Raw genomic sequence first — 23,217 nt, forward strand, 5'->3', positions numbered from 1 at the left:
AACTRTTAGATTTTTCTAATCTGGGACAGTGAAATGAAGGGGCATGATTTAAGGCGGAAATGTCTCAAATGGCATATTTCTGCTGCAGATACTCCTTGAATTTGGGAGAGATGTTTGAAATGCAATGAAATTCCCTACAAGCAGCTCAGACATGACTGTGAATGAGGGAGTTAATCTAGAAACATTCATTTACCACTATGCTTCTCCTCATGGACACTTGTCATAGCAATGTTCCTGGCTGAACGGGCTCATGCCAGAAAAGAAACACTTCCTGTTATTGCTGACCTCAAGCATCCTGAGCAGATCCTGTCTGGAGGAGGTGTTGGAGCGTCTGYGGGACACCACGTCACTGGTGCTGTGCAGAAGGGCATAATGCCTGCAAAAACTACTGCCTGAGCTGGAAAATCATTACATTTRTCTTTTCACTGTGCCAGTCTCCAACACCACTCCTCAATTAGCCACATCATCTAGTTAGCATGAAAGGAAATGATATACAAGAAATACAAAATACATTTGTATTGGAGGACCAAACCAAGACTGAACACTCAGGCCATGTAAGAATTCTCAAATTTCACTGATTTTCAATGGGGCATCATTTCACCCACTAGCAAGAAGATGGTTTAAGTGACACACTGGGACTTGTTGCCTCTCCTGGGCAGGAACTTAGAGGCCCCTCAGAAATGCCAGTCAATTGCTGCAATACTCTGTGAAAACTCTGCTATTCACCCCGAAGRCYACAAACTCTACCTAAAGAATTGCAYATTCAAATSTAAGTAGCCTCTTTTTAGACTGTCTGAAATGTAGCCACAGTTAATACCTAGGCAGCACAGGGAGCCATGCTACCCCAGGTCCTCAGGAATGCACTTCAGTGGGAATTGGGGAAGTGGAAGATTTTCTACAAAAGCTTTATAATGGCTTAAAGCTTACACATCAGAAAAGATGATGAAGTATGAGGAGAAAACCATTAATTTTGTGTAGAATCCATTGGTGTACAGAATAATTTGAATATTAGGAAAGAGATTCACCTGAGTTCTAGTGGCATTGCTTTTTTTTTWGTTTCAGTAATATCTATTCAAGTAGAAAAAATCACCTAAAAATAGCATTCTCTCTTTTTTAACATAGCTTTTGTATAACAAATAATAATAAAGGTCGATTTATAAAAAGGGATTAAAAGTAGTTTGTAACTGACAACACACCACTTGTCAAGTTTCAATCTAGAGAAAATATTCATGGTTAAGTTAAAACAACTTAAAAAAGAAGTTTTATTACATAACATTGATGTTGTAATAAATATGCTTTAGTGCAACCCAAGCTTTGATTAAATTTAAGGATTCAACCTATATTGCAAATGCARGAAAGCAGATTAAGGAATTTATTAACAGTAGCAACATCTCAAAAATAAATGCCACATTTTCTTTAATGAAAAGTCTTGTCACTGAATATATGAAAGAAATACAGTGTATATCATATAGTAAAAAGCATTTTATTTAAAACAATGCTACAGTAGAGGGGATATCTTCTTTCAACATAATGCAAGTAAATAGAGGATTATATTTCCCCATTTTCTGAATTTAAAAGAGAAAAAAAAATACATGGCTATAGATGGTGATGCAGTACAATTTATTTTCACCAGAAAAGGAATGACCCATAACTCATGACTGGAAGAGTCTCCAGTGAGTTATGGAGGTCATTCTTTCATGTGAGGAAATGAATTGCATTCATTATACCTTGCCCCACATCCGTATGTTTTGTTATTAGCACACCAGATGGGATTTTAATTTGGCATTGCTTACTTGTTCATTTTTGCCCTTTGAAATAGGTATCAATGTGAACTGTGTTGGCAAAGGCATTGATAATGAAGCCTGGGCTTGATCCTGCACTTTACTCTTATGTGCTCYCTTAAGTTGCAGGAGCAGCCTTGCTGCAGTGCTTGGCTTCAGAATGTTTGGGCATCTGAAATACGGAACTATGGCTTGCAGAACTGGGCTTGTAATTGTTCAGGAAAGAGAAAATAGATACTTAGGTATATAGGAATGTGCTTCAGATATGCAAAAGGGGAAACAACTGGTTTACTCTTTGTTGGCTTGTTCAGTGCAGCTCAACTTGTGCATTCAGTGGGAGTGTGGTGGGGCCCTTAGAGGCTACTGAATTACAGGTTAGACATTACTATGCTATGGTAAATCCTATCTGAAAATGMCCTAAAACAGAATTATTGGTTTATATTTGTGGAGCAGTGCATATTGCTGACTCTCATGGAGAAATCAGAAATAAGGTGCAACAACTGCACAAAGCAGTGCCTTCTTGACCAGCAGACAAGGGCTTTGACAAGCCTTTCAAAGGGCTTGTCATAGAATTTTCCCCTTTTTACCAGCGAAAAAAGAACACACACACTAACTTGGATGGTACCCCCAAGACAAACGCAATAGAAGCAAGCCTTGTATTATTATTAGTCTCGTCTCCCTTTTGCGTCTTTTCTTTGCACAAAATGAATCTTCCCGTCCCTGGAAAGGAGAGCAGACCAAACAGATCACGCACCTGAACTTATTTAGTTCTCAGCCGCAGCCAGAGCAAAGCAGGGTGGGATGTGTGGCGAGTCCAATGCTGTGGCCACTGGCATCCAGCCCTGCACATGGARTTGCTCATTCTGTTTATTACCAGGAATGTGGGAAAGGAAATGAACTTGGCTTAAAAATGCCAGGTCACATCCCACAGACAGTTGCATCCCTGTGCTGACTGCTAAAAGGATTCTGAAATTACGTTAYGAGAACCACAGTGAAAGCAGCTGTCGGTGGAGCCCGGCAGGCTGCTGCTGGCTGCTAGAGCAGGGAGCTCTGCTTGCTCTCTGCTGGCCCCAATGCGGGCACCGCTAGCCGGGATGGGGATGCCTGGTCCCGCTGACAGAGCAGCGTGCCGCAAACCTGGCCTCGGAGCTCCACCTAGGGGTGTCACCGCTGGGGCTGGGCGCTCCCCACCCCGGCAGCCTCTGGCAGAAATTACTGTAATTCGCACCCAGCGGCGCTGCCTGCCTTTGCCCTTTGTCAGCAGAGTCAAATGCTCTTCGTTCTTCTAAAACTGAAAAAAAAAAGCATGTCAAGTTTATAAAACCTTAAAAACTACCAACATAGGCATTACCACCAAACTTCATTAGTGAGCATCAGCAAGTGCCTGCTGAAACAATRTTAATTCTGCTCAGTGGAGCAGCCTCATACCCAGAGGAAGAGGTGRCCATTCTCTCGTTGAACGTCTCCCTTCCCTTTGTCTCATGGTGTATGGTACCACTTCACTACACCTCTGTCAACACACAGAAACACACCCACCCTGCTGGGATGGACCAAGCAATAGAACAACATCTGCCTGCTAGGGGATGTCAGACTCTTCTTTTCTTGGCCAACATATGAAGTTCTGTCATCCAGGACCACTGAGATTTTTATTGGTACATTTACAAGAATTAACTAGCCAAACATGGGTCATTTCATGCAGTGAGGTTGCTGTGGGGTAGGCAGAGAGAGCAGTATACTTGTTCTMGTATGCTACTTCTGGTACTTTCGGCAGAATTTACTTGTATGCTGAAAGGAGCTACAGGTACTGCTGGAGATACATGTTAATAAAATCCCTAAGTGTTGACAGTGTTCAGTGGAGACTCAAAATTCACTTAGATCACTGTGCTGGAAGATAATATTCAAATGATTTGAGGCAATACCTTCTAAAACTATTTAGATGAAGCTGGATAAGGAGATAATAAATACCAACATATAAATACTTTAGGATTCTAATCTTCCTTGGTTTTGTACTTCCCAATTAGGAGTTTGAAATAAATGTCAAATCAAAGAGTTCCAACAGAAAAACATTTTGTGAGATCAAGATCTGTAATAACAAGTGCACTCCCAGACTGCCATCTGTTTTCAGTCACTTTAATGTGCCTATGATATCACTGTCACTAAAACACCRTAAGGTTTTGCCAAATATGTGCTGCCTTAAGTTGAGTAAGTTTTGTCTGCTTTGCTCTTGCAAATGAGTAACATAATAACTAGAAAAGAACTTGAATGCTGGAAAATGTTTAGACAGGTAAGGCAATGTGGTAGTAAAAGCTGTTACGGGATTGTGTAGCTGGATACTCACAGTTAACATGGCAAACATCAGCTGGCAGACGTTGAAAGCGTGCCTCCAGTTGTGATACAAAACCATCCGATAGTTCTTCCGCACCGTCAGAAGCCACCTACACAGTGTCTGAAATTAAGAGTACAATTTGTAGCAGGGCTACTAAATGTGTACAAATGGACAGAGCAGTGCCAAGACAAAAGCAGCCAGTATTTGCAGTGCAGATGGTTACCTCGTAGTCAATTTTAAATTTCTGAACCATTCCAAGTTCCATGAACATCCGCAGGGCTGCAGTAATCATGGCATCCACATCGAGTGAGAAGTCATCAAAATGGATATCATCAATGCCAAGCTCTGACACCAGTGGGATGCTTGCTGCCTGAAAATGCCAAAGAGAAATTTCTGATTCAAAACTTCAGTCTTTTTTTCTGTGTCACACTTACAAGAAACAAACCGTACATCAGTTCTGACCTGCCAATACATCCCCTGYTTGATTTGAATGCCGAGCAGTAAAAGTCTTCCTCTGAGAAATACTAACACGTCAAGCTAACTGAGTGTGGAAACAATGGGAAGGCGATGAAGCTGATATGAGCAGGAAATATGTTCACCATTCCAACTGCAGCCCAGATTCAGCATTTAGACTGAAAGCTGACCACTTTACAGCTACTGCAGTAACACAATATATTCCAATGCAAATCACAATGCTGTAATGCAAGAAACATCTGGATAGCCAGAAGCCGGGAGTTTTAATTGCTACCATTTAGAAATGCAAAGTAAATATATTGCTCTGCAGAATTTCTTCATCCAAATGTCTTCACAATCATAAGCATACAAGTGCCCTTTGCTTTATACTGTTCACCACACACACAGAACCAAAAGAAGAGGAATACAAGAAATGTCTTGTGGAAGTACTCCCCAAAGTAAAAGAACTTTCAACATGCTGATTACATAGTAAATCAATAAAACAAGAGCAAAAGCCTTACATTTTGCTTTGCCTATATATCAGGGACTTGTGTTTGTAAGAGAGAAATGAGCTTCTCATGCACACACAAATACAGGAATGTGTTCTGGACTGGCTAAYGTATTTAGTTGAGCAGCCAAATATGCTGTGGCTTGCTCAGTRGTAGCACCTGTGTGAGCCAGGTAGAGGTGCTGACAAACCTCCCAGGCTTCTTCGCCCTTCCTTAAGCCCCTTCAGACTTGCTGCTCATCTCTGTATAGAGGGCAGAGGGCAGGTGCAATGGGATGCATTCACTGAAGGAGCATCTGTCCTGTCTTTCACAGTGAGAAGGTGATAGGTCAAGCAGAAGCCTCATAAAGGGCTGGATTCCACAGGTTATGAGCTAGCCAATGCTGAATTAGTTAAAATCACATGGACTCAGCTGATGGGAACAGCCAGCTACACACTTGCATAAAATACCAATTAATTAATACAGCTGTATTGTAAGTGTTCACCTTCACTGTTGCCACTTCTGTGTGACCACCTTATGGTTTCCTTTTTGAAAACTTGTGTTTTGAAATACTGCACTCGAGTTACAAATCACTGACATGTAAAAAGCTTCTTCTGTCTGAAGAGAAAGTGTAACCTCAGTAATAACTTTATGCAGAGATTAAGCTGCTTTTGCTATATGTTAGCAAGCTATGTCTCTCCATGTAAGAGAAGATAGTGTAAGCCTATCAGAAAATAGCATTTACACCGTGGTTTTAACTTACTTACTAGCTAGAAGAAAAGTCTGTTCAGTTCAGGACCCAGCAAAGCACACGAGTACCTCACAAAGTGATGGTGCTATGCCAGAGAGTTTAACTTATRCAGCAAATACAACAAACCCATCAAGTCAAGAGTCATCCACGCCACAGCTGAAGAACCTCTGGAGTATGCAGGCAGAGATGCAAGTTCTGTTAACTGCACACCCAGCTGTCTGCTAACACACTTGTCCAGGTTGAATCAATGTAACATCTTTTTTTGAATCATCATTGAAATATTTGGAATGCGTCTAGATGATCCCAATAGGATTTACACCTTAACACCCTTTAAGATCTCAAAAAACATGTCTATGCTGCTGAGATAAAGAAAGAAAGAAAATATGGTTAGGTGTGAAGCAGGAATGCTGGCCCAGAGACTGCGCTGTCCAGACCCTCAGCAATCTTACAGAAATTGTGACTTTTTTATAATTCGTTTATTCTTCAGAGACTTGGGGGATACTGGAGATGCCCACTAATATTTAGTCTATGAATATACTCACTGGATAAAAATAAGACTCTCATTTTCTTTCTTTTTTGGGGAGAAATGCATTTGTACATCATGCTTCTTAGTTTCTTAGTGAAAAACTTAAATAATAAGCTGTAACAAAAGCACGCGACTGTGAGTAGACCTTCTTGAAACTGTTTTATCAAAATGATCTTTACAAAGCTACTGCTGCATTTTCATTAACTTTGGAGTGGGTCCTGACTAAAAACTTCCGAGTTTTTTGCCTTTTAAAGAAAACCAGACCTTTTCCTTGCTATTTCTTGCTGGAAACCAACACTTTTACCAGCCTGTTGCAATTCAAGGGAGAATACTTGAAGCAGTTGCTCAACTAAAATTGTTTTTCCATTTGCCAGACAGTGGAGAAATAACAATATATTCCAAATCTATTACAAATTGAACAACAGGATATTAACAAAGCAAGTCAAAAACAATTTCTTCCTACGTCAGTCTGAAACTTTTGAATATTTATGAGATTTTACATTCCTAAATTTAACAGGAGTGCCATAATCCAAAATAACTGCTGAATTAATAGCCAGGAGATAACATTTGTATAAAAGAACCATTTGCTTTACAACAGCAATAAAGGAAACAACAGAATTATGAGTGCAGAGCCTAATTTGAATAATGTTAAAAAAAATGATATGTTGAGGGGGCTGCAGTAATATTCTGGCTGCACCTGGCATTGACTATCCTCAGCTTCTTAGGCTAGAAATTCAGAAGTCCRGGGTTTAGGGAATAGTCATTAAAACTTCATTTTTTAAATTACAGAGATTAAAAAAAAWTAATAAGGCAGAATTATTAAAATATATCCCTCCCTGAAATTTTGCAGCACTGCAGGAAAGATTCCAGTGGATTTCTTAAAATGAACAGCAGTAACAACACTCTTTTTCAGGAAAACAGACAGGATGGAAGTACCATGACACCAAAAGGAAGGGGCAGGCAATTAAAATTCAAGTTACAGTGAAATTATTTTTGAGCATTTTAATGTTCAATATCCCTTTTCTAAAAACAATTAAGAACTTTATACTCTGGAATCTTTTTAGCCTGCAAATCAAGCAATTTCAACGGTCTTCATCCTTGAGAAAATTTACATGACTGTTTTGTGAGTTTATGGTAAATTAAAGTCAGATGTGCCTCCTCTGGTCACGTTTCCAAACCCCCAGTACTAACCCGAAAATTTGTATTGAAAGGAATCAAGAACACAACTTTGGCTGAACACATCAAAGGCAACTGGTCTTACCTAATAAAATACAAACTTGGCAGTTGCCAGACCAGGAAAATATCAGTTGTAGGTAGCTTGGAAAAGAGRATGTCATGGCTCCAAACATTAGTATAAGAGTAAGATGTGTGATTGCTCCATACTCAGGTGTGCATRGGATAGGGGGGAATGAATACAGGAAGGGGGAAAAGCACCTTTGTACTCAATTCTTCTTTGAGACAGATTCTCCTTTCCTCACTGCTCTTTGCTATCATGTAAATTCTATCACAGCCTGCTCAGTGCACGTGAACAGGTAAGAGACAAGTGGCTGGTTGAGCCTTACCTTCCATCAGCCATCACAAAAGGCCATATGTCATTAATGATCATCTTACTGCAAAACGCACGGAACACCAAAGTGGCTTCCACCATAAACTCACAGTTCTGGCCACTATAAAAAATAGCCCTTGGGAACTAAACTAGAAAAATAACATTTTTGGTGCACAATTAATAAGCCTTTGGGCTGCCGTGGATGAATAAAACCTAAGAAGGAAAATGCTTACTAAATGATATTGCACTACCTCATCCAACAGCATATTCTTCACAGTCTTCAATATCCATATTTGATAATGAGATAAAATCAGATGTAAAGAAACTAGTGAGTTCTTCTGAAAGCATTCTTCCTCTTTGTAAAACGTGTACTACCATGGAAGCAGTCCAGCTAAACACAAAAAACCACTGAAATATTTTGCCACTTCATCTTAAAATTTCTCTACTTCAGTTTTAGTACCTGTGTGGATAAGATATCCACATTTGGATAGTGCTTGTTATACAAGGAAGGTATCTTGAAACATACTGGTAAGTATATTAGTATGGCTTTGGTTAAGAAAAAGGGCACATGCTGCTGTTTGATATACTCAGCTTCCTTCTTATGAGATATCAGAACTATTCTGTAACAGCAGCTTCCACTTACTGAATGCAGTCCACTCTTGCACAGCCTTCTTTACAAATGGCATGTGCAGTGATCAGCAAGGTTTCCTCACCAGAAAATACTGCCAGACTGATGGAAAAAAGTAACAAGAAACTTGATTATATTTGAGACATATAAAGATACCTCGTGAAATATATATCCCAAAGTAGCAAAAAAAAAAAAAAAGGCAAAATAACATGGTGTACATCCTAAATCCCAGGGGCACTGTTAGAGCCCAGAGTCCACATGCTATTTAAATAGCAGGTCAGGATCTGACCTCATTTACACTCTGGAGGGAAAGTAAAGCTCCAGACAGGACGACACACATAGAAATAAAACTGCCTTTTCAAGTATCTCTTCTTCTAGAATCTCTCTCAGAAGATTAGGAATGGAAAAACCTTAAAGGATGATCATCAAAAGCTGCAGAGAAAGCATCAAAGTGAAGAATATTTAACTGTAATRCCTTCATTATCTCTCACATAATCTTCTATGATTCTGTGAAGCCATTTCGGAGACAGTATTTTCTGATGGCAAAGATTTTCATTTGTGAAAAGTTCTTTTCATATATAAAGGCCTCTAAAATACTTGTTATATCTATAGCTGCAGGCAGGTATCTTTTAAAATAGATCTTTATAGTCAGTTATTAGCCGCAGTGGACAAATTTTGTACTTCTTCATAGCCATGGAAGACCAAAGCCTGTTATATTCCAGTCTCACACATTTACTCTCTCCAAAAAAGAAAGAATCAAATGCTGCAGCTCAGGCATGTTTAATGCCCAGAGCAAACTGGCTTTTAAAGGCCTCCATCTGTTACTGGAGACTGCAGATGGCAACTCTTTGCCCTTCACAATGCTGAGTTAGCACCTCTTCTCCAATGACCAACTGAAACAGAGGCAGGACCGTTGCATTTAAAGGGAATTTTACAATATTTACAGTAAAGGGGAGTGGGTATGGAAAATAAGAGTGTGTACATGTACACTTTCCTCTTGATTTTGATTCTAATAATTTTTTAATATGACTATCACAGTCGCACTGCTCTGCCTTCAATAGTGAAATCACCCAGAAACACAGACTCCTTCAGTCTGGAGACCTTCAATGTTCCAGTCTCTGTGAATGTCTTCTATCTGAAGACAGTCTTTTATCCCACTGCTGGATAAACGACACGGTGTTACAGGATTTGTGTATTTTATACCTCAGATTAACGCAACAGATAAACAGAGGGGTGCAATTGTGAAACCAAATGCCTAGATTCTGCTCAACGTCCCACAGCAGGTGTCTGAGCCCTTTGCTGGTAAAGGTCATTCCTTTATTTAGTCCAAGTTTTACATATGTAAACCAAGAATAATGCAGCACATGCATGTAGCTGAAGCGTGTATATGTACATGGTGCAACAGCTCCACCTTCAAATGGCAAATTAAGAGCATGGCATGCACAGGAAATGTAGAACAAAGAAAGTTGCATTTACACTTGTTTCAGAAAGTTGTATGTGGTTTGACCATTTACCAAACATAACTACTGCTTAGTACGATGCTGGCATTTCTTTTAATTAAAAGAGAAACTTCACAGAGTTAAGAAAGCTCTTTATTCTGCTTCTTCTATCAGAACAAGAGAAGTAGCCATTAAGCAATATATCTCTATCAAATACAGCATTTAGGATTTTTTTTATTATAATGCAATGTGGGCTTAGGACAAAAAGATGGTATTTACTTTCTGCTTTTGGGACAAAACTGTATGTGCCTGAGGAAAGGAACTGTCTTCTTATAATTTCCATTTTCAAAAGGCAAGGGAAGATATGTCATTACAGTATTGCACATGCTATTTCCAAAGCCAGGCCCAGAATTAYAGCTAAAAAGCGGAAAGTATTTTAAATATTTCTAATCAGTCTATCAATCCTATCTCAACCTATCACTTTCTGAAACTGGGACCCATCAAAAAGAATACATTTMAGAGATAAAAATATGACATATAAACTTTTGTTACAAACTATAATAGAAAAGACAAAAAATATGTTACTTTATGGTACTAAAAATCAATTCTTGATGCTAAAGTTGTTTCCTAGTACACAGAAACAAAATATATGGCAGCCTATAAAAGGAACAAGAAATTCTGATTTTAAAAGAACAGAGGCATAAAATAAAAACAATTAATGGTCTGAGCATCTATTATTCTTAAGGCCAAAGTCCATAACCACAGCAGCCTAGGACTGGAGTTTTACAGGGCATGCACATTGGACACAATGATCTCCCAAGGCGCGCTGGGGAGTGTTCACGTCCTTTTGGCTGATGCTGATTAGGAAAGAACCAGTGTGTCACATACTGCAGGCTAGCAACTGTCGAGTTTTTATGGCCATCAGTGCAGATGAGAAGTTTGTACAAAAGGGTCTATTCAGTCTCTGTTTCAGAATTTCAAACAAACACAAGCAGCAAACCTAGGGCAACTATTTCTCTATACTACAAAAGTGTCAGGCTGCCATTTCCCACAAAGCTTTACTTGGTTTCGGTGGCAAAAAGTCAGCTTTGTTGCTCCCACGAAGAGCAGAATGGGTAATGTGGACTGACCCCCCTTCACGCCTGTAAATTTGGAAGGGTGAGGAAAATGGGATACTGCATAGCTTTTTCCAACACAGAAAGTGGAGGAAAAGTTCTAGCTCCTTCCTTGAAGACTCAGAAGAGGAAAAACCTGATTAAAGGTGGAAGGAACGGGACAGGTTCTTCTCACGGAGGCCATAATGTGAAGGCATTGGGAGGAACTCACACAAACAGCCCAAAATGTGCCCTGCAATTCTCAGTTGGGCGTGTGGTGGAARACAACATGTGAAGAAAAGTGAAGGGGTTACCAAGATCAGACATTAAAAAAAAAAAAACCCACAAACCAGAACCTCAAAAGTCCCACCAGAGCCACAATGGCACATGGACTGGTATTACACTAWTTTTTTTGATCCCAGCACACTCCAGCAGCTCTCAGTGCACCAAAGCCAACCTGAARGACCATCAGTCCCATGTCCCTCTGGGGCCATGGTGGTGCAGCAGGAGCATACAACAATGGCACTGGATGGGATTCCTGGGAGCTGCTGAAATTTTCTTTCCAAGCAGCTGTGACAAATCAGGCTGGCAGTACAGTGACTGGTGGGGAAAGTTATGCAAATGTATGAGGGGGTTACTGCTCCGCTGGGGAGAAAGTCCTATTTCAGACCTGTTAGAGAGACAGCTATAGCAGAATACTGTCAGGCAGACAAATAATATTGACAACATCTTCAACCTTACAATATACATTTACAGGAATCCTACAGAGAACATTTCAGTGATTCTTCTTAAAGCATGTTTTTGTCCTTTTCTCCTTAGCTTTTATCAAGTTCTGATTGCAGATTTAAAAGAGATCCAGYCATCCTATTCTGAACCTGTAAATCCCTCACTAGAGTACTCAGGACTGTCCAAAAGAGCTTTCTCTCCAAACCAAAGGTTTATCTTACTACAGCTTCACAAGCYGAGGCTTATCCCGCCTGAGGCTTCTGCAGGGCAGGCTGAGCTCAGCTCCTTTCCCCAGAGCAGAATGAACATCCTCCACTGCCCCTTCTTCCACAAAGCCCACCAGTGGAGAAAGCCTAAGCACTCTGCACTGCAGCAAAAGCTCTGGTTCATACACAAGTCATATCAGCCTCATCACCACAAGTTATCTGACAAAACCCAAAATGTGCAGATCCCATTCTTACAGCAAAAAAACAAACAATAGGCCCTTGTATCTTGTATTTGTTTAGCTCCTTAMTTACTACCTACATGTTACTAGCTTTATAAATTTTCTCTAAACAAAAGTTGCTGTTGTATATCACTGCTTTGAGGTAAAAGGTTACAATACAGACATAARCTCTTGTTACTTGACATTCATGTTTTGAATACATGTATATATAATGCTGCTTAGAACTTTCCTTACCAACACCTCACAGGAACAGATTTCCTTCAGGGAAGGTACAGGCAGTGCCAGCAGACACTGGAATCAGTTTAACAGTAGGGTTTATGAAGGCCATCAGTAGAAATGGATTTTTTGGTTATTTTTGGGATGGGGATTTTGTGTGCCCCTAGGTTWGTTGCAGGGACAGAACGCACACACAGAGCTGTGTGGCAGTAGAGAAAGCAGGGGCAGGCGAGTTACGCTAAAGCAACCAAACAGGCTGTTGTATATGCAGGCAGATTGTGACGGTGGTGTGTGTGCTACCGTGTGTGTGCTACGCTCTGTTTCTCATACATGTAAAGTCTTTGCAGTTTAAATTTGAAAGACTAAACCCACAGAACTACCGACACCATTTCTCTTAGAAAGTATATTTACTCTGCCAGGGATTTTGCCCTGACTAAACCAATAGCGGACCCCACCCCGAGCAGACAATGAAACAGTGCAATAAATAATCCGTACAAGACTGCAACACAAATGTTTTTTTTTGCATAATATAGGCTAGATAATGTTTTACTTGGATGACACAGACCCATACATCCCAAATTGCTAGAAAACAAGTGTGCATCTAGGGAATTATTTTCTTTCAAATAATCCCAGAGCCTAAGTTAATATTGCATAGAAGCATGGTCACTCACATGCTGGTGTGTGAGAGCAGCCCTTTCAGCACAGCCTCTTTCTCACCAGCTGATGGAGGAACGGAAAAAAAAATTGCTGGATATGAGACTGGATGTAACATGGCTGAATCTGTAAGAATATTCCTCTTCAGTCTCTCAGTGACCTGTGCAGAAGGACACACTGCCTTGTGCTGGGAACATATTCTACCACATGCACACACACAGACATTATGATGGTGTGAAATYGCACTGGCATTACAGTTTTTCAGGATTATACAGCTTAACAGAACTGCTGCTTGGCGACCCRTCTTAAAGTGGAGCAAGGATGGCACCCAGTGGCCAAACAGATTCATCTCAGAAAAACATGTCTCCCATTCTTCAATTTTGAGAGTTTTACCTATAAAAAGGTTCTAGTTCTAATGTGAACTCGYTGGAAATGTCAAAAGCCTTTAAAGAACACTGTCTTCTTCCTTTGGGGGACATTTATGTTTCTGTCTGTAACATATGCTTTAAAAAATCCTGTAGGAATATTGCCATTAATAATTTAAAACCAACACAAGTAAACATTTATGACAAACAACTGATTGCAGCTGGAACACTGCATAGGGGCAGGAATAAACAAAGAAAAATAGTTTTTACTTTTGTGGTGTCTATACTAATGAAAAAAAATTCTTGTTTTTTAACTCAGTGCAACTAAGCTTTTTAATTTAAAAATTAATATTGATAATAAAAATTATTTAATTTTATAGTTAACACTGATAATATCAATGCCAACTAGAAAGTTTCTATCTCAATAAAATTTGGTGAAAAGCARTTTGATTTTTTAACCAGAAAATTCCCACTGGTAATACTCATTCTGCTGGGGCTACAGAAGAACTCCAAGCACAGATATATACGGAATAATCTGAAAGATGAAATATTATGCCATTTTCCTTTGAAGATTTCTTTCTTCCATGAGATAAAATAAACACTACAATGGTCTTTCTGGACCAGGTGGGAATGCAGGTCTCAGAAGAGTTTGCTGTCACATACAGGGCCAGCCCCAGGGATGTCTTTTCAGCTGTGTGGGGAATAATTTACTCCTCGTTGATGGCAAAAGAACCATGATAAACTCACAGTGAAAAGCTCCTAAATTACCATCTTACACTGAAGTACCTCAGATTTGTAGATTATGCTGGCCCAATTTCAGTGCATGCRTCTTTTAAAATAAATTTTCCTTCCTGTTTGAAAATCTTTCCAAATAGAAATTCCTGTCTGTCACTGACTAAAGTACACTATTTTATTATTTGACAAGTGTTGATCKTTTATTTTTTTACATCATTTATCAGATATCCCTTTAGCTTGCATGGCAATTTAAATGGCAATTTAAATGTAYTTCATGCCTCAGCACTTTTTGCATGGCTGCTGGCTAAAGAGTRTAACAATGCTGAATTGTGTTTATTCCTTGGTGTTTTCCATCTGACAAAGAATTCTTATGGAGTATGGTGACTGATCAGATTGAAGGTCTGTTGGATAATACATCATTTCACCTTCACTTGGGAGCAATACTATGTCCTCAACAATCACTTTTTCTAACTTGCTCTGGTCATTCTCTCTCTGAGCCAGTTGTGGTTTTGCATATGGACACAGATGCAAGAAACAAAAGTTCCCATATGATTAACAAAACTCCAGTATTTGTGAGCAGCAAAGTAGCAGCGTGCATCTTTTAGTAATGACAACTTAATAATCCTAAGTGTTTTATTACTTCTCTGCTGAAAATGTCTGTTGTTTAAGTATCACTGTATTACTGTGCACAATTACAAAGAAACTGAAAAATAGCTACTATTAAAGACAGGAAGTCAGTAATGTTTTCAACTACTTGGAAYGGTTTTTTTTAGTACTGTAAATATTAGAGTACAGTAGAAATAATTAGAATTATCTAGATCAATTGAAATCTGTTTCAGCTTTAGAGAAGGCTTTTTAAAGCAACTAGTAAAGACTCTTTTGATCACGTACATATTTTAATTTTTTCTTATTTTTATTGATTAAAGTTTATTACTTTTAAAAGTATTTAATGAATAAATTTAAGCTCTGGTCTACAAAGTAGCTGATCTTAGAAGCAGTCATTTATTATTTAATATTTCTCACTACTGTGTGTCTTTCCTTGGCAGTTAGAATGTAAATGTTGTTTTTTCACTTTTTTTTTAAATCTTAACTCTCAAGATCCCTTATTTTTTAACCTACAGCATAAATGTATCCAAAGATTATTCTGCACAGCATAAACATACAGGAATAAATATATTTTCCGTTTGCATATTAAAAAAATCCAGAGAAAATCCTTATTGAGTTCTGTATTATGCCATTGCCCTTGATGTAATCCAGACGAGAATGTATTCCTCGCTGAAAGAAGCCTATCCCTTTTAAAAATTGATTTAATGATTTGYGCTAAACTCATAAATTATCAGAAAAAGTTGTCTGGGCATGGGTATATGATTAAGTTGTGGGCTTTATTTAGCGTCCAGGCCACAGGCTTCTTTATTTTGCCTTAACTCTCTCAAATCATAGACAGCTTTTCCTCAAGAGAAAGATTTATTTTAAAACAGAATTTACTTATCTCTTACATTAGAAAATAAACTGGTTTTGTGCAGGCTTATCATACAATTGCAATAAAGTTGCATCACACAAATTTGCTGCAGTTCAAAAGTAGAATTGTTGAAACCTTTTGCAGATGTTTTAATATTTCTGTCCCTTCTTTACAAATGGGAAATCAAAACATGAAGCTGTGCCCTGCCCTGCCCTGCTCAGATGCTTTGGCAACACAAGGGCAAGGAATTTGCGCAGTTAAGACTGCAAATATTCAGAGGGCAGATGTATCCTCACAACCACTGCAGGCTCCCTTGAACTCGTCCAGAGCCAACAGGCAGATCTGGCTGGACCCTTCAGGAGAGCAGCTCAGTGCTCRAGCCTCACCAGGCTAAAGTACTCCTTGTAGGCCTTCCCTTCAAAATACCCTGCAAATTCATATTTCATTTACCCTGGAGGGAAGAGAATATTTCACTCTGGGAGCTCTTTGTTTTCACCTGAAGTAATCAATGKGGCCCTTTTAGAAATACAAGAGGAACCCCTTCAGGGGCCTTTTACAATGGTTTTATCTCATCTTGATGACCTATGAAGCCAATAAACTCAAATGCCAAAATTTAAAAAAAAGTGAATGTTTAAATTTTTGAAACCAAATACAGAATTCCCACGAGCTTTCTCTATTAACTATTCCTTGAATTAAGAGTAGACACTGTAGTATGACACCAGTCTAGCRGGACAGCTCCAGAAGTAATTCATGAAAGGCGCCCCTCATGTCTGTGGCACGCTGAATTCATGTAACTTTATTTATTTCTGATAAAACACTTCATGAAAGAAAATAAGCAAAAAACCTCAGGGAATATTATCTGAACTGGAAAAACACACACCTCTGGTGCTCCTCTCTGCTTTGGCGAGCTGCACTTTGSASATTCCCTKACAGAGTGAACATCAGTCCTTGTTTGCCTTTTCCTTCTGCTAATCCATCATTTTAACTCATTAACATCTACAGTGATAGGTCATAGTTTAACTACAAGTTTGCTGAAGAGAGATTTTTAACCAGATTTAAATCTCCACTCTAATTTCATTTGATGTCCCTAAACCCAGGTATTTTATGAAAAAATACCATGAACAATCTTTCCCTACTCCACTTCTCCAAGCCATTCCCTGTTCACTGAAATTGAAAAAAAGTTKAACTACAGAACACTTAAGTCAACAGATGACAGCCTCACATTTCAGAAACTAGTATAAACACTCAGTATTTTTTTTACCATTGTTTATTATTTTCAGTGTATGCAATGTGCTCCTGACTTCTTATTTCCATGACAACTGAAGACATGGGCACATGTCAAGGTGTACAAAAGAATGTAATAAAATAAAAGACCTTGGTTTCATGAGTTATAAAACCCTTAAAAGGGTGCTTTAGGTCTGATGTAGGCAGTGGATGTGGAAGAGCAGAAAAATAAACTGCGTTTTTCATCCTGTGATCGTGTACCTTTCTCAGAAGGGAAAAAGGGAACACAAYTCAGTATTAATAATTAAGCCCTGGCTATCCTCAAAGTTTTTGGKTTTTTTTTCCTATTGTTGCTGTTCTCAGTGTAACTTAAGCAGCTGGAATAGCACTAGGAAAAAGTGCCAGTACCAGCCCGCACCCTGCTGTGACAGGAGTGTGTGTGACCAGTCCTGGAGGCCAATCTGGAAAATCCTGGAGTGTGTGAAGAGCTTTGTGCTCGCCCATACATACGGCCGGGACCAGGACTCACAATGCTGACCTCGCAGTGTGAGTATGTGCTTGTGGGTTTTGGTGAGCACAGCTTACCAAAAGGATTGAAACAGCTGGGCAATAAAAAAAAACAGCAATGCATAAACTCCCGTATTCTATGGCAATATTTCATAATGGATCCAACACACAAAAACCAGATTACCTTTCCAAAATTCATTTACAGAGGAAGACTATGAAGTAATTATAAACCACTAAAAATTATTTAATTACTTTTATAAGCTTGTAATGAAAGTAGTTCTAAACTGAAAGATGACCTCACAGCAGAGAATAACATAGCCTAGGAATGCTCCCCCAATTCTTTCAAAGATTGGAGACAAAATTAGTAAAAAGTTTCTTTCTYTTTTTCATTGTGCTGCCCACTGTTATGCATTTAAGGGTGCATAAGGCATGAATAACCAATTTTAAATCATACATAACTCACTCCAAGTAACAAATTCACATAGATCCATCATCTTTCATGGATTCAGCTGTTTACACTGTCATATAGAGTAACAGTCTTAGTTATTTCTTTTTTTTGGTTCAACTCTTTTCGTATTTCTGTAGTTAAATGAGTGTTTTCAAGAAAGAAACAAAAGCCTCCCTATATGACAGTAGATCATAAGTAGCCACACCTCAGGCTAGAAAACTGAGAAATGCAGAAATTGTTATTCATGCTACATTTTGAATTGAAGATTCTGTAAAGCAGGTGATACACAACGGAAAATAATGTATCTCTCCTGTGTGCTGTTTGACCTAAAAAGGGAAATCTCTCACAGGGCTATAAATAATTCATCATAGTCATTAAATATTGATCTGGTTATACCATTGACAGCTGCGTAATTAGGTTTCTTCTTAAAAATAGCTTCTTGTACATGGCCCATAATAGGACAGCGTTTACATATTCTCTTTGGAAACTACATTAGTTAAATTTAAAGGTGATGTGTGTTTGTGGGGCTGCTTGCTAAGTCACAGGACTTGTTCATTACTGTCTCATAAATCAGTAACTCTTGCTATAAATATCCTGTCCCGAACACAATTCTGCGTTCTTTACTCATGTTATCTATATTTGTCTAACACATAACTATATTTAGGCTTGGAAGCCTGAATTTCAGTAAGAAGAAACCTGGCACTACAGAACAATGTTACAAGATAGCTTCAATCTTAGATTAATCAGACTTCAAGTGCCTTATCTATTCCAATGACTCAAAAGCTTATAGCTAAGCACTAGCACTGGTACACAATGGAAATGACAGAATAGTCTTGTAAGTCTAAAATACAAGGGAGAACTGACTTGCCAGTCTTTTAAATCATAGCTATTTCTAACTTCTTGAAAATGAAATTAACATTGATATGGGTATGATTCAATGGTGCATTTCTTTAACTTACCCTGACAAAATTCAGTTTGAATTTGGCAGAGTTATGCAGATGCAAATGAAGACAAGCATTGTGATAGACTGTCTGAAGTCTTCAGTCTGATTTAAKAAAAATTTACACACAAGGTGATGTTTTTTGTTTTAATTTTTGCAAATGTCCATGGAAAGTAAAGTTTAGTTTTTCTTCTTGTATCTGGAGGAATGGTATCAGAAATTTACCTATCACAGTAATGCAGCATGTACCAGAAAATCTAAAAAATATTATTACAGTTTATATTGTCATAACAAATTACTGTTAAATTTCTATTAATTTAACAGTACCCATTTTTTTGGAACCTATCATAATCTAAACCTAATAATTCTTTAAAAATCTAAAAATATTTACTAGCCAATTGTAAGACACACTCCATTTTCATACACTCATGTTTTTATTATTGTGTGAACTTCCCTCTGTATTTTTCCAGCTCCACCACCAATAAGTGCTTTGCACTTTTTTCCAGGTATACAACTGGAGAAAGCTATTAATTTCTTAAGGTTTCTATTAAGATCAGGTTTTCTTCCTTAATTCTTAGATGGGATTAGAAGAAACAGAAATAAATTTTACTTATTTTACAGAACCTGGTCACAGTGATTGTGCTTCATTCTTAAAAAGAGACCAGGTATATTTTTGAATTTGTATGTTTGTGAATTTATCCACTAACAGTAAGAAATACTGATGGAATTTCAAGCAAAAAAATCAACTCTAAATAGTCTTGCTACGCTTTCTATAATGCAATAAAATAATTTACTGATAAAAGCCARAGGAAAAATAAACTTCAAGTTCACTTGCAATTTTTCACTTTTTATCAGAGTATTCTTGAGATCCTAAGCAAATAAAAATTAATGGAAAAACATTCTATGAAGGTTATAAAAAAAAAAAACAAATCACAAAGAGGGAAAGAAGAAACTTGTACTGCAAGAGTATGTCATTATTTCCAAGCTGCTGGGGTGCAGTTATAGTATGTTTGGGGTAATGTCTTGAGAAGTTGTCAACTCAAAAAGTTGTCACTCCAAAGTCATTAATTACTGCTGATGTCAGTCAGGAGCCAATAGTGATCTTCTGGCATTGCTCTCATTTAGATGTTTCCATCCTGCATGTGTCTCACTGCTCTGACTGACCACAACATCGGGTAAATCTTAGCAGACATTTTCTCTGACAGCTGCCAATAAATCACCACACACAGAGGGGACGGTTTGAGCCCCAAACACCCCCAGAGCAAGGGATGGTTTATTAACCAGTCAAGGCCAGAAGTTGACCCCAATATAAAATGGTCTTATACAAAATGTAACAGTATAACAAAGAGAGAAAAGAGCAGTGATTTCAGGGTAGAATGCCTCAGGGGACCTCGGCAGGGCTGCAAGCAGGGAGATGGGACTGATTTCATCCCACAGATGGATGGTCCTCTCTGGGGATGAGCTCTGTGTCACAAGCCCACAAGACATGCTGGTTGTCTCTGGGTTTTTGCTCTTTTATTTYGTTTACATTCAGTGATGTGAAAGCATGTACAAAGTCTACTAAAAACTCATTATGTCAGGAATCCAAAGTGAGACAACAGGATATAGGAAAGGGAAATTTTTTCKGAAAAAAATAGCTTAACTTAGTTAATAGCTTGGTTATATTCCTTATCTTCTCATCTATGTTCTTTAYAAGAAATGTATCTTTTGCAGTTACTAATGAATAAATCCTTTTCATTTCCTTTTACCTTACTATTGGCCATTAAACAGCTGCATGCCTTCAAAGTAAACAGCTAATGAAAAGACAYTTCTTACTTGGACACTGGTATACCTATTAATGAAGTCACCTGGGAAAACAAATAGAACAGCTTCTCATCACATGAGCACTTGAGTCCAAAGAGTAACATAGCAAGCTCTTATTTCAACTACATAGACTATGAAGGAGAGCTGTCTTTCAGTGGCTGACAGCAATCAAGTATGGCCCTCTTCTACTACAAAGATGCTGGTGGAATCCTGACAGTCAAGGAAATGATATTACAGGTGCTTATTCTGGAAATACAAAATAGAAAATCAATGGTCCTTTATCCCTTTCTTTCCTCTCTCTCAACACAGAGTTGAGCTCTTTTTGCAAAACACTGAATACAACTTATTGTGCACACAAAARTATTTTCTGTAGTGTTGGAATGATCTTCAAGCATGTTGATTCCAGCAATAATTCAGTAATCTCATCTTTGGTATACAGAAGTGTGGGTAACTATACTGGTAACTAGTGGAGGGAGAATATTACACTCTTATCACCACATATTGATACAAAGTCTTAAGGCACAGCCATCACTTGGACAATAAWCTACAAACTAATTAACTAGCAAGAGCTGCTGGTCCTCAGCCCAGATAACTCATCAGTATCAGCTCTATGCCACCCATGTTTTCCCCTTTCCACCATAACTGTCCCCATGGTGCAGAGAGCCCCAAAGCCAAGTGTCAAAATAACCACCCAGACAGATGTCATCAGCCAGACAGATGTCAGGGTTCCAGAGCAGGGAATGCCAGCAGCAGCATCACAACAGTCCAGATCTCCTTCCCAGACCTCGCTACAGTCTTTGATGCACTTTGTGTTCAGGAGACCAACAGTGATACCCACCATGAGAGCCTCCCAAACAGCTTTGAGGAGCCCTTAACAAGCACTGCCTCCTCATAGCCAAGGAAAGCATCACCAAGTTTCCCAAGTGCCTCCTCAAGCWGGAAAAGGCAAACAGTCAATCACAAAAGCAGCTCTGGAGTGCTGGTATTGCTGAAAGATCAAGGTCACTGTTCCCCCCAGTTTCTAGGCCATAACAAGGCAGGATTCAGTGAGAACATGTAATTTCTGGTCCCTAGCAATGCTACACTCAGAACACATCACTTCCACATTTTGTCCAGGGCGCTTACAGGAATTAGAAGATTCCTCACCTTCCCATCCAGCCTTCTGAGCTGACGCACARTCTGGATACTGAGTGCTCTTCATTTTCAGTAAACAGAAGGCGTCTTCCCTGCTACAAGCATGTAAAGTCTCAACTCCTCTCATTTTTTCTATACTCCCCCTCATCTCCTAATGTGGTATGACTTCCCTGCCAWGGTTCCTGCTGAGGAGGCCACCAAACCCACAGGGACATACAGCTCCAGYAGCTGGTGCTGGGACAATGGGGCTTTGCTGCTGTGCACCCATCACTGCAGCTCTTCATCTGAAATAATTTTTCCACCTTCCCTGCTTAACAGCCTAACATGAAACATATCCTTTGTAAATTAAGATATCATTGTTAATTAAGATTTTCTGCCTATGATGTAAAACGTCTCTAAGATAATCAACACTAATATTAATTTACTGTTATATTTTCAGAAATAAGTAGAAGCTTAAATCTTACCTTGAATTTATCAACTTCTGCCTTYGAACATGTTGCATGATAAGACAATACCTGCCCCAGAACAAAAGATAAACATTTTTGTACAGTTGGCAAGTAGAAATATTCAGGGCTCTGTATACAGTCTAATCAATTATGTTTAAAGCAAATTTAATTAGCATTTATGTGATAATTCAGTTCTGATTGACAGCACATAATAGCTAATTGCAGGTTATCAGGTACACATTTGGTATTTATATTGCAGGGAATTTTATAGGGAATAACAGACAGTAAATAATTTAATATTATAAGGATTCCTACATTGTTCTCCTGGATTTCTATACTCAAAAGGGAAAGAAATCATTGTAAAAACAGTATATTTACAGACTTTTAATAACACTTTTTGCTATACTGAAAAGCTTTAATGCCTATACTTGCAGCATATCTCTGCATCCAAACATCAGCAGCTCCACGTATGTCTGACATTCTCTTCAATACCATTTTAGGGATGGCATGTAGTACATTTTATCCTTATAGGACGATGCTGACATTGAACAAGCACTGCAGAAGGGGCAAGAGCCATCCCGTGTTCTGGACCCAGCAGGGTCTGGCTGTGCATGGGACAAGGTGCAGGTCCATGAGGGAGCTCCCAGAGCCAGAGCACTCTCAGCAAGGACAGGTCCTGCTCCCTGCACAGCAACACAGGACTTCCTGATGTGCTAAAGCTTATATATACTTTTCACTTTGAAATAATTTTCATCTATGAATGTCTCTGTTATTCATGCAAATACCTAAACTGTAGATCATAGGCCTGTGACTGGCAATACCTTGTGGCAGTTAAGTCCCAAGATGTACTTACTCTTATCAGTTTTAGAGATGCCACCTTTTAGAATAACAGGAATTCACTCCTGTACTATAAAAGAAYAAGTAACAAAATAATTTGTTCTGTACTGCATTTTAATTAGTATAACTATACATCATGTCCTTTCTCAAATAGTATCTATTTTCTGTCTAACCATATTGTAACTTCTCTCAGAAATTGGTAAGATTAGTCAAATTACATCTTCTATTATGACAGATTACACTTAA

General features: G+C 38.6%; 1 protein-coding gene across 1 annotated transcript in view; it reads right to left on the reverse strand.

Moving 5' to 3' along the window:
- Positions 1-23,217, reverse strand: part of PDE11A (phosphodiesterase 11A) — a 107,795-nt gene that overhangs the window by 30,857 nt on the left and 53,721 nt on the right. Inside the window, exons 10-12 of the mRNA XM_057363719.1 lie at positions 22,153-22,203; positions 4,331-4,477; positions 4,120-4,227 (exon numbers count right to left, since the gene is read on the reverse strand). Coding sequence (XP_057219702.1) covers positions 4,120-4,227; positions 4,331-4,477; positions 22,153-22,203 — 306 coding nt within the window. The remainder of the gene's footprint in view (positions 1-4,119; positions 4,228-4,330; positions 4,478-22,152; positions 22,204-23,217) is intronic.

The sequence above is a fragment of the Malurus melanocephalus genome, unplaced genomic scaffold (assembly GCF_030028575.1).
Source record: "Malurus melanocephalus ecotype Western Australia unplaced genomic scaffold, MMel_1.1 scaffold_30, whole genome shotgun sequence".
Classification (NCBI taxonomy): Eukaryota; Metazoa; Chordata; class Aves; order Passeriformes; family Maluridae; genus Malurus; species Malurus melanocephalus.